The sequence below is a fragment of the Pogona vitticeps genome, chromosome 6, assembly GCF_051106095.1.
Source record: "Pogona vitticeps strain Pit_001003342236 chromosome 6, PviZW2.1, whole genome shotgun sequence".
NCBI classification, from domain to species: Eukaryota; Metazoa; Chordata; class Lepidosauria; order Squamata; family Agamidae; genus Pogona; species Pogona vitticeps.
This window is the reverse complement of record NC_135788.1, coordinates 113,944,359-113,956,430: the sequence shown is the minus strand read 5'-3', so window position 1 is coordinate 113,956,430 and position 12,072 is coordinate 113,944,359. Positions and strand designations below refer to the sequence as shown.

Sequence of the window (12,072 nt, the reverse complement as noted above, 5' to 3'; positions counted from 1 at the left end):
CGTAGAGGGATGATGCTGTCATTGTTAGCACTTGGCTATGGAGACGTTTTGGAGGGAAACTCCGAGAAGACCTAACTAACCTTGTGAGGAGTAAGATGATGAGAGGAGAAGTCTAAAACAGCTGGAGGGTCAAAGAGACAACCACACACTAGAATTAGAGCATTGTCACGAGTGATATCAATGAAGTCACATTTCTTTCTTCAGGACTTGACTGAAAACCGCACACTAAGAATGACCAAGATGAGGGGATATAAGGGTCATGGCTCCCATTCCCACATGTCAGGGTTGTGTCCCAAGGTTGAAGGGGTTTGCAACTGATTCTTCTTAGAAATGGGGAAATTACATATGAAAAATTCCAATGAGCCACCTCCCTTGTTTTGCTGGCGTTGTTTCAAGAGTAGAGACAAATTGTTTACATCAGCATCTGATCTTTTCCCTTACAGGCTTGTGACTTATTGTACTCCATTGCAAGGCCCTGAATCTTATAAAACATCCTGCCTATTAAAAGACTTTGTAAACTCAGATGAAGAGGACACTTCTCCTGCCATATCATAGTACAATGGTGCCTCTAATAGCGATGTTAATGTGTTCCGCAAAAAACATCGTTATTGGATTTAATCGCTATTCGAAATGCGATTTCCCTTTGAAATGCATTGAAAGCTGGCTAAACCGTTCCAATTGGAACGAATTGCCCTCACTATTCAAAAATCTCCATGGGAAACATTGCTATTCAAAAGGCGGTTCCCCCATTGAAATGCATTGAAACCTATTCAATGCATCTCAACGGGGGGGGGGGGATTCAACAACAACTTAATGAAGAGTCAGAACAAAGTCAAATTGGGTTAACAAAGGCTTTGGCGGGCCAAAAGCCAGCTGGCTTTTCCTTGTTTGGAAACGCAAGCTTGCTGGCCAGAGAGAGATCGGCTCCCTCCTTGGGAACTCGGCGTCGGATGAAAAGAGGGAGCTGATCTCTCCCTGGCCAGTGAGCTTGCTTTTCCAAAGGAGAAGCAAGCTCGCTGGCCAGGGAGAGATTGGTTCCCTCCTTGCACCGATGGTGAGTTCCCTTCGTGCAGGGGGGAGCTCAGCCCAGCGTGAAGGGAACTCAGCGTCAGGTGAAAAGAGGGAGCCGATCTATCCCTGGCCAGCGAGCTTGCTTTTCCAAACGAGAAGCAAGCTCGCTGGCCAGGGAGAGATCGGTTCCTTCCTTGCACCGATGGTGCAAGATTAACCATCTATCACTCTCTACGAAAAGGCTCTGATGATTCCTCTTGCAAACTCCTCTTCTTCTCCCTGGAAATCTTTTTTAAAAAATGGGCTGTTCTTTAAGGTACAGGCCAAATGGTGTCCAGGCCTCGACAGCAAGGTTACCCAGCTGAGGCTACCTATTCCAAATAAGCAGTTAATTGAGTTAACATTTTTTAAAAAATTACCTAGGTGTTTTGTGGCCTATGTGGGCTTCTAATTGTGGGAAGACCGAGGGTTCACCTTTGACGCCTAAGCAGGTTAATACCATTTTAGGCCAGACCTCTAGAGGACTTCTTGCAATAGGTCCACATTGGCCCTGAAAAATATAGAAACCTGGCCCCCCACCCCAACAAAAAAATGGGCAAGGGGGGGAAATAAAGGTCTGTCGCCCCTGAAAGTTCTAGAGCCAACTGAAGTCTGTGTTCCATGTTCTCATCGTAGAGGGATGACGTTGTCATTGTTAGCACTTGGCTACGGAGACATTTTGGAGGGAAACTCTGAGAACAGTTAACTAACCTTCTCAGGAGTAAGATGATGGGAGGAGAAGTCTAAAACAGCTGGAAGGCCAAAGAGACAACCACACACTAGAATGACAGCATTGTCATGGGTGATATCAATAAGGTCACATTTCTTTCTTCAGGACCTGAGTGAAATCCACACACTAAGAATGACCAAAATGAGGGGATATCAGGGTCATGGCTCTCATTCCCACATGTCATGGTTGTGTCCCATGGTTCAAGGGGTTGGCAACTGAATCTTCTTAGAAATGGGGAAATTACACATGAAAAATTCCAATGAGCCACCTCCCTTGTTTTGCTGACATTGTTTCAAGAGTAGAGACATATTTATTACTTCAACATCTGATTTTTCCCTCATAGGCAGGTGACTTATTGCACTCCATCGCAAGGTCCTGAATGTTATAAAATATGCTGCTCATTAATAGACTTTGTAAACTCAGATGAAGAGGACACATCTCCTCCCATATCATAGTATGAATGCATCAATTTATTTTATTATTTATTGCACATATATGCCACCCATCGAGACATAGTCTACGCTGGGCGGCTGAGAGCAGACGAGATAAAAACTGTTAATATATAACAGTTTTACAGCAATATAGAATGATAATAATAGTTCAAAGATAGATAAAGAAGAAAGATAAATTAAGTAGTGCCTGGACGCACTACTTAATGGATCATAGGAAACTGACACACTTTGCAATCCAGAGGGTGTATCATTTTGTGTTTAGTCGTTTAGTCGTGTCTGACTCTTTGTGACCCCATGGACCAGAGCACGCCAGGCCCTCCTATCTTCCACTGCCTCCCGAAGTTGTGTCAAATTCATGTCGGTTGCTTCGCAGACACTGTCCAGCCATCTCATCCTCGGTCGTCCTCTTCTCCTCTTGCCGTCACACCTTCCTAACATCAAGGTTTTTTCCAAGGACTCTTTTTTTCTCATGAGATGGCCAAAGTACTGGAGCCTCAGCTTCAGGATCTGTCCTTCCAGTGAGCCCTCAGGGTTGATTTCCTTTAGAACTGATAGGTTTGTTCTCCTTGCAGTACAGGGGATTCTCAAGAGCCTCCTCCAGCACCACAATTCACAGGCATCAATTCTTCGGCGGTCTGCTTTCTTTATGGTCCAGCTTTCACTTCCATATGTCACAACAGGAAAAACCATAGCTTTGACTATTCAGACTTTTGTTGGCAATGTGATGTCTCTGCTTTTTAAGATGCTGTCAAGATTTGTTATCGCTTTCCTCCCATCATTTTGCTTGATGAGAATTAATTCTAAAAATCTGAATACATTTTTGACTAGTCAACATGCCCACAAATATAATTTAAGAAAAATACACCGCCAATTCGAATTTAATTCTGTAGGTATGACCTCATAAAGGTAACAGACCTTTTTTATACCTCACTTAAAATAAAAACAATGCAAAACCAGGACCATTATCAAGGCCTCTAAGATAGCTTATTTCATTAGTTTGTATATACTTTCCCCGCAGGAATTCACTAAAGATGATGTGATTTCTCTTTCACCTGTATCTCAACTTTTTCCCTACTATTTGCTTTTTGTTGTTCAGGTCAGGCCTAAGAATAAGAACATAACATTTGGGAAGAAAGATACAACCCAGCAAGCCACCACTGGAAGCCAAGATGGAGAAGACCTCCACGGCTACCATGTATTTCCCTTTAGTACTCAGGTAGGCTGGCAGAAAAGACACCCAAACACTGCAAAACATCAACATGCTGAAAGTGATTAATTTGGCTTCATTAAAAGTATCTGGCAACTTGCGGGCAAAGAAAGCCATTGTGAAACTTATGATGGCTAACAGCCCCATGTAGCCCAGGACAAGATAGAACATGAGGTCTGAACCTTCATTACATTGAACTAAGATTTTGTCAGTCTCAGAATGCATGTCAAACTCTGGGAAGGGGGGAGAGGTAATCAACCAGACCACACAGATACCAGCCTGAATAAGAGAACACACGGTGATGACTGACCCTGCCAGCCGCTTCCCAACCCATCTCCTCATCCCAAGTCCAGGTCTTGTAGCCATGAAGGCCACAATCACAGTGAGGGTTTTGGCTAAGACACAAGCAACAGATACACAGAAGACGATGCCAAACACCATTTGTCTCAGAAGGCAGGTGAGAGTTCCAGGCTGTCCAATGAAGAAGAAGGAACAGAGGAAGCAGAGGAGGAGAGAGGAAAGGAGGGCACAGGTGATGCTCCAGTTGTTGGCTTTGACCATGGGAGTGTGGCGGTACTGAATGAATGTCCCCATCACTACTGCAGTGATCATGGAAAGGAATAGGGCTAAGCAAGTCAGAACTGAGCCCAAGGGTTCCTCATAAGAGAGGTAGCATAGGGCTTTCGGAATGCAACTGTCTTGATTCTTGTTTGGATACCATTCTACAGGACATGGTTCACACAAGTCTGCATCTGAAAAAGAAGAGCAAAGTCTTGATATTTCTCGAAACCACATATTTTTGAAATTCAGGTTTGATCAATTGATAAAATGGCACCAAACAAATTACAACCTTCTACAAGAGGACTAGGCACATGAAATTCTTGTTGAGGAATATGGGGGATTATGTGATGATCCAGATGCTGGCAATTAGAGGCTCAGAGTTCCAATATGTGATTTGTCCTTGACAATAGAACTACTGAGAGTTCCTTCAAAACTCACATCATCTGGTACAGAAAAACTAGGTCAAAATTGTTCCTGGCAATATAAGTGAGGCCAGATACCACTTTGGAAAGTCTCACGGTAATCATGGGAAACATAAAGTCCTGGCTGTTCCTGACAAACTGGACTGTGTATGGATGTTGAAGTCCCCCAGTACAATAAGCCGAGGCAACTGATACACCACATTGGCAGCAGATCTCAGACAGGGAGACGGTTATGCAGCAGGGTGGGTGGTACAAGCCCACTCTCAAGTACGTGTACTCAACTTAGAAATCATCTAATCATCTAACCACAGGCTCTGCACATTCACTTTCCCCACCCTCCTGGCTGGCTCCTCCTCCTGAGCTGCTGGTGTGCACTGCACCTTCCCTCCCCATCATCTGAGCTTCCCTTCTGAGAGGAGCATGGACTTCTCCACCTCCTCCAGTAGCTGCTTTCTCAGACAAGGAGCAGGGATTCCTAAAGCACAGCTTGTGAGTGGGCAGCTGCTGGAGGAGGCAGGGAAGAGAAGCCCTTACTTCTGCCGGAAGGGAAGATCATGCAACAGGGAGGGAAGGAGCAGGGTATGCTGGTAAATCAGCTGAGGAGCCAACAAGGGGTGTGTGTGTAAGTTCTGCAGGGAAAGTGGAAGAACATGGTGGCAGATGTTTCCTTAGGCGATACACTGCAATGCTCTATGACAGAATATCATTGGTTCCACAAAATCCATGCATATCTTTATTTTAAGAAAAAAGGGAAAGACATTTCTTGTTGCCTAAAAATCTGAACTTTGGAATGTTCATTTAGGAAATTCGTAAATTTTTCACATACCTATGTGGATAGAAATCCTCCCCTTGGGACACTTCATACAATCATAGCAGCACACCTCTTTACCCTCCTGGATGAACATGCTCTGTCCTGGGTGGCAGCTCTCGACACAAATGGAGCTGGGCATCTTCTGTTTGCCAACACAAGGAAGTGTGTTTAGAATGCACATCTTTATGATGAAAGATCTCCTTTCACTCTCAGACCCGACTGCTATGCCCACAAACAATGGTAAACGGGCTTCTTTTTCTGTCCACGTTGCCTTGGAAGCCTAATCTCCACTGGACACCAATCCCAACTAGCACCGTGTTGTAACAAGAAGGTGCCTCTCTCCACTTCACCTCTTTCATTGCCATTTTCTTAGTGTAGTAGGTATCACTGCCCTTCATTGAAGAGCTAATGATATGAAATATACCAAATGTGTTTTGTCTCAAAGTTCTCAACTGACCAATATTTTTATTGGTTCACTAAGAATTTGCAAATATGATGAGATTTCAGGTTTTCTCCAGAACTTTAACTTAGGCAGTGATGATATAAAGTTGTTGTTTAAGGAAATAGTTTTCAAAGTAAGCCATCTGCAGTAAATTTCTCAAACCAAGTAGAAAGACTTTCTCAGTCCAAGTCTGATTATCTACTACTACCATGCTCCCTGTCTATCTAAAACTTACATGGACTCCATGACTAAACCCAGCAGCCCTCCTACCGGTGTCCCTGTCTAAAAAATGAGGAAGGAGCTATAGGATAGCGAATCTTTTTGGGGGATGCCCCATTGATGGAATGCACTCCTGAGCAAAGCCAGGGTGATGATGGAAATATGGTGGTTTTTAATGGTAATAAACCCCCCCACCTTTAAAAAAAATGCCTCCATTAAATCTAGGAAATAGTGGTGGTAACACATTACGATAAAATTAACAATAATCATCCTCACCTGATTAAACTTGTGATTCCACACAATGGCGTTTCTATCAATGGTGAACCTTTTGCCTAAAGAAGCCCAAGGGTCCATCCTTCCAACTTGGATTTCACTGGAAGACTCGTTGGGAAATGTGACAAAATTCATGATATCATATCCTGCAGCCAGTTGCCCATTCTCATCAAAGATGATTTCTTCCCCAGCACTGTTGTTGAACTGGATATTCCTCAAAAAAGAGTGAAGCTAGAGTGCAGAAATATACAATTCCAGGCAGAGAGCAGGAAATGAGATCCTGATATGCCAAGCATTAAAAAATGTTCCTTCCATAATGAGATGGAAGATGTCAAGGGGAATTGGTAATTCTCTGCATAGCCAGGACATCTCACTGAACCCATAGAATTTGTTCCCAACACTGAATCAGGCTACATATTTGTCTATTCTAGTATTTCTCTTTCAAGAAACAGTAAGTCACTAGGATGCTGTAGGAGAGCATGTATCCTGCCTTGCTTTCTGACCTCTGTTCTTTTAACTGGATAATCCAGGAACTAGGGAATTACAGAGCTCCCTCAGGGCAGAACACTATACTACCGAGTGTATGCCAACCTTGGTTTTTGGTGCCACTTTTGTTATCCATCCAAATCTCCTGAACATTTGCATTTCTTGATATGCAAGTGACCAGTAATGACCAAAAGAGGCCTATAGGTGGCACTAATTTTGCATCATTCTGTAATGCTAAATCACAAGGAGGGGGTTTTCTGGGAGAAATTATGATTTGAGATGTAATATTAAAAAAAATTGCAGCTGAAAGCCAGTAACATACACATATAAATCTACCATCACCTAGGACTTGAAAAGAATGATGGCAAATTAAATGTTAGTACAGTACTTTAAGTTCTATCCTATAAAAGAAAGTGAGTTGTAAAATAATAACATCTGCATGGGCAAAAATTGATAAATCTTTTAAATGGCAATATAACTATATCAACATCTTACTGGCTTACTGAAACAAACTTCTGAACATTCAAAACGTAATTCTTCAAAAATTTATAGCATTTTTTGTGAGACCCTGTGTACCGTACAACTCACCATGCTTTTATATTTATATAAGAAATTTGATCAGTGGTTGTACCAGGACCACTCCTACCGTCAGACTTTTCATATTGAAAATTTCCATCCAAGTCTCCTCTATCCACCACACTCTATCCATCACTCTATCTCATTAGCTCTCTGCTCATTTTAGCAACATATGGATTGGATGAAACAGGAGTGGGAGCAAAGATGCACGCATGTTTCATGCAACACATCGTGCAGTTTCATGTTCATTTGTTTTGGCAACTTCAAATAGAAATTAGATAAATAATTTATCTTTTTTCATGATGTATTTAAATAAATTATTTATCTTATTTCATGTTGTATTTTGATTTTCCTTTATTTTGTACTTCTGATTACCTGCCATGGCTGAATATGGTGGAGGCTCCATTTCTCTCCAGGCTCCTTCCGCTTCTGCGTAGCTCGGGATGAAAAGGCTGCATGGAGCGCATGAGCTACAGCATAAACAGCATTGTAGGTACTGTAGCTCTGGCCAGACATGCCCATTTCAAACACACTCCCAGGAAGGCTCCTCAGCTTCTCCCTCCCGCTACAAGTCTTCCGATTTGGGACATTGACGTTATAAAGCGGGAATGAACAGAGAAATGCAGTACACCAGAATTGATGGATGAAATAAATCTGATCCCGATATGGGTTCATATTCTCCAGAAAGTTCTCAAATCCTTGTACCACATTTGTGTGGAGTTTGAAGGACAAGGTTCCATGGAAAGAATTTGTGGTCAGTTTCAGCCCAGCAGGTAAAGCTGTGAAATCCCACTGAGCCGTGGTCACCCACACTCTCCTTTGCGGCTGCATTTCGTAAAATTCAAAGTTCTCTAAAACAAATCGTAGCCCCTCCAGAGACTGCCTGTCTCCATACACAAGAATCACATTAATTTCACTCAGAGAAAGAGTCCAATAGATTGGCGCCAGGATTACAGCAATCACTTCTTTTGGTGAAAACTCGGTTACGATTGGGATTTCTTCTGTCCAAGCAATGCAGATATGACTCTGCACAAGTCTTGGTCTCAAGGTTCGAAGGAAGCTTTCCCCACTGTCATCCTTGGAAACAATGACACCAATCCAGTTCCATGCAAATGACTTGAACAGTTGAACAATTCCATCATACTGAGCTTCTTCATTGGTCACCATCCGGTAGAAGGAAGGGAACTGACTTTTTTCACTTAATATAAGATTGAAAGAGCCATAGCTGAGCTAAGAGAAAAAGCATTACATCTTATACATTAAAAAAATGGAAAATACTCCCCTTTGCCCCCAAAATAAACTCATTCTAAATGTATACTAAGGATGAAAGTCAGGGAGCAAAATGTTTCATTCTTAGTCTCCAGAGGAATAATATCTTGTACATTCAATTGGTATTATGAATTCTACAGGTGGTAGTCAATGCTAGCCAAGAGATAGCGCCCAGTTTAAGAGGGACGCAAGTAAGATCCCTCAATGAGGTTACATTTATTTAATCCTATGGATGTACCTGAGGTATATTGTAGATACTGAAAATATTTGCCATCTGCATGGAGTTTTCAGAAGTGAGGCCACCAATGGCAGCCACCACTTTCTCCTTCTTGCCACAGTTGTAATTGGGGGGATGCCCTTCGCTCATGAAGAGAAGATCCAGGGTGGTCCGGCAGGTTCTCCGGGGATTAAAAGAATTGTCATAAATCTTGTAACCCAATGTGATATTGGGTAACAGCTGAGCATTCTGGTTGATCTGGCGGATGGCAAAAGCAAAGGCCAGGATGTGCTGGTAGTTCTTGGGAATCACTCTGTAATGAAATCCCACAAAATTAATCATTATCATTTTTTTCAGAATCAATTATGATATGATTAATTGGGCACTTAATTTGGTCATCAGAGCAATTTGGATATGGCCACCATTACCAATGCCTCTCAAACCTGCTTCCCACCCAGCAGTCTGCCTGTCTCCCCTTCCGGTGCACCCTGACAAGTCCTTGCTTTCTTGATACAGCACAAGGAAAAACACTGGATTCATTTGAAGCAGAGCCTGCAACCCTCCATCAAAATAACCCAGATGGAGAGAGTAAGTGTTAACTAACAGGAGACCTATGCCAAAAATATATTTCATAGAAGTCAACCACATACTGTTTATGATCTCAGAAACATAAAAGCAGGAGTGGAAAACCTGTCAAGAGGAAAGGCATAAAACCGAATTAAAAATCTGATATTCAATGGTCCACCTGCCAAAAAGGTTAAAACATTTTAAAAAGCGAAGCTGTCATGGAGGTCAATGGACATATACATATGAATCTATAGTCTCCTCCATGTTGAGAGCATGAAAAGGAAACTGCCTACTTTCAATAATACTTTATTTGGTGAAGATAAGAAACCTTAATTGGTTTCAATCTGAATTTTCATTTACAAAGCATTGCGAAAGAACTACTTACACAGCATTTAGTGTAGTAGAATCAGGGTGCATGAGAAAGGTTTCCAGAGTGAAGCCAACAAGAGTAATGGATACAAAGTCCCCAAGAATAATCTCATCTGAAGCTTCATGGAAAGAAGTTTGAACTCTTGTCATCCGGTCACAGATGGAAGGGCTCATATTCCAGCTGGAAGAATGAAGCACCGGGAGCATCAACAAAGCCAGGCAGAAGGTTGGCAAATGTTGGGACTGGTCCACTTCAGACCTCTTCATGCTGAGCCAAAGGCACCACCAATACAGTCACTCTTGGCTGAAGAGATAGAAGAGCATGGACTGGCAGAGCTGTCCACTTCCTCTCTCAAACTGAGATGTTGTCATTTCCTTGGACAGGAGACTTTATACACTAAGTGCAGAGATGCAGATCCAAATGGGCTGTTTTTCCTCCTGATTTTGACACAAAAGACCCACATTTCTCGGAGGGATTCAAGAAACAGGAATGCTAAAAGCTATAATTCCGATAATCATAGGAAAGGTAATCAAGACTGATTGGATTTGTTATTTTTGAAGCCCTGGTCTATGCTAAAGGAATAAAAATGTAAACAGAATTGTCCACAGATCTGGACTTTTTCCAAAGTTTCTAATATCTTGAGTCAATTTGTCCTCATTCCGCTAAATTGTAGCAAAGTAATGAATGAAGCACCTCCTTACTAACTTTTTCTCAAGGACGGTGACCTCCATCTATCACTCTCTACAAAAAAGGCTCTGATGTTTCCTCTTGCCACCTCATCTTCTTCTCCCTGGAAATATTTTTTTAAAATTGACTGTTCCGTAAGGCACAGGCCAAATGGTGTCCAGGGTTCAACTGAAAGGTTACCCAGCTGAGGCTACCTAATCCAAATAAGAAGTTAATTGATTAATTTTTTTAAAAAAAATTCTCTAGGCGTTTTGTGGCCTATGCGGGCTTCTAACGGAGGGAAGATTGAGGGTCCACCTTTGACTTCTAAGCAGGTTAATGCCATTTTAGACGAGACCTCTAGTGGACTACTTGCAATACTTCCACATTGGTCCTGAAAAATATAGAAACACTGGTCCCCTCACAAAAAAGAAATCAATGGGCAAGGGAGGACATAAAGGTCTGTCACTCCTGAAAGTTCTGGAGCCAACTGAAGTCTGTGTTCCATATTCTCATTATAGAGGGATGAAGTTGTCATTGCCAGCACTTGGCTATGGAGACGTTTTGGAGGGAAACTCTGAGAAGACCTAACTAACCTTGTGAGGAGTAAGACGATAGGAGAAGTCTAAAACAGCTGGAGGGCCAAAGAGACAACCACACACTAGAATGAGAGCATCGTCACGAGTGATATCAATAAGTTCACATTTCTTTCTTCAGGACCTGAGTGAAAATCACACACTAAGAATAACCAAGATGAGGGGATATCAGGTTCATGGCTCCCATACCTACATGTCATGGTTGTGTCCCAACTTTGAAGGGGTTTACAACTGAATCTTCTTAGAAATGGGGGAATTACAAATCAAAAATTCTAATGAGCCACCACCCTTGTTTTGCTGGTATTGTTTGAAGAGTAGAGACATATTGATTACATCAGCATCTGATCTTTTCCCCTCATAGGCAGGTGACTTATTGCACTCCATCACATGGTCCTGAATGTTATAAAATATGCTGCTCATTTATAGACTTTGTAATCTCAAATGAAGAAGACACTTCTCCTCCCATATCATAGTATGAGTTCATCAATTTATTTTATTATGTATTGCACATATATGCCGCCCATCTAGACATAGTCTACTCTGGGTGGCTGACAGCAGACTAGGTTAAAAACAGTTAATATATAATAACAGTTTTACAGCATTATACAATGATAACAATAGTTCAAGATGGGAAGAAAAAGGATGTTTTGCCTATGGACAATGTCTTTCATGACCTATCTTTGAGTCTTTCAGGACCTACCCTTAGGTCTTTTATGGCCTGCTCTTATGACACGCATGGACTATCTCATAGACATGCATGGATTTCTCTCACACACACTCAGGGAATACTTATGACACCCTCATGAACTATACTGAGAACTCTTGTGGATTATCCTTTGAACACTCGTGGATTATTCTTAGGACATTTATGGATTATCAGAATGGGATATTTTTTTACAGGATTTTTCCTTTTGTACAGGATTTTTCTTTTTACAGGATATTGAGGGACTTTGGACTTTTTCTTACCTAATTGGACTATTTTGTTTTTCCTGTTGGATTACCTGATTGGAACTGTTGTTATTCATTTTCTTGGCTTTTTGAATTCTTTTACTGATTTTGGACACTTGTGTATTTTTCATGGTTTGTTTACTTCACTACAGTTTTGTGATTAATCAGCATAATGTTTATTTGCTTGCTTTTGCATAACTTGATTTTCAC

At 41.7% G+C, this 12,072-nt stretch overlaps 1 protein-coding gene across 1 annotated transcript; it reads right to left on the bottom strand.

Moving 5' to 3' along the window:
* Window positions 1–1,310: 1,310 nt before the first annotated feature.
* LOC140708299 (vomeronasal type-2 receptor 26) lies at window positions 1,311–10,383 on the bottom strand. Its single transcript, XM_078378243.1, has 5 exons — window positions 10,358–10,383; window positions 8,737–9,028; window positions 6,171–6,398; window positions 5,249–5,375; window positions 1,311–4,191 (listed from the first exon to the last, which is right to left on the bottom strand). The coding sequence occupies exons 1-5, from the start codon at window positions 10,381–10,383 to the stop codon at window positions 3,281–3,283; spliced, it is 1,584 nt and encodes a 527-aa protein (XP_078234369.1). The 3' UTR covers window positions 1,311–3,280.
* Between the last annotated feature and the right edge of the window lie 1,689 nt (window positions 10,384–12,072).

Excerpts from the sequence above, each read along its gene's own strand:
- LOC140708299 (XM_078378243.1), bottom strand. The coding sequence starts at position 10,383 with ATGGAGGTCACCGTCCTTGAGAAAAA. Across the intron at positions 9,029-10,357 it reads GTCACCGTCCTTGAGAAAAA|AGTGATTCCCAAGAACTACC; the intron begins GTTAGTAAGGAG and ends ATTTCATTACAG. Across the intron at positions 6,399-8,736 it reads GTATCTACAATATACCTCAG|CTTCACTCTTTTTTGAGGAA; the intron begins GTACATCCATAG and ends TCTGCACTCTAG.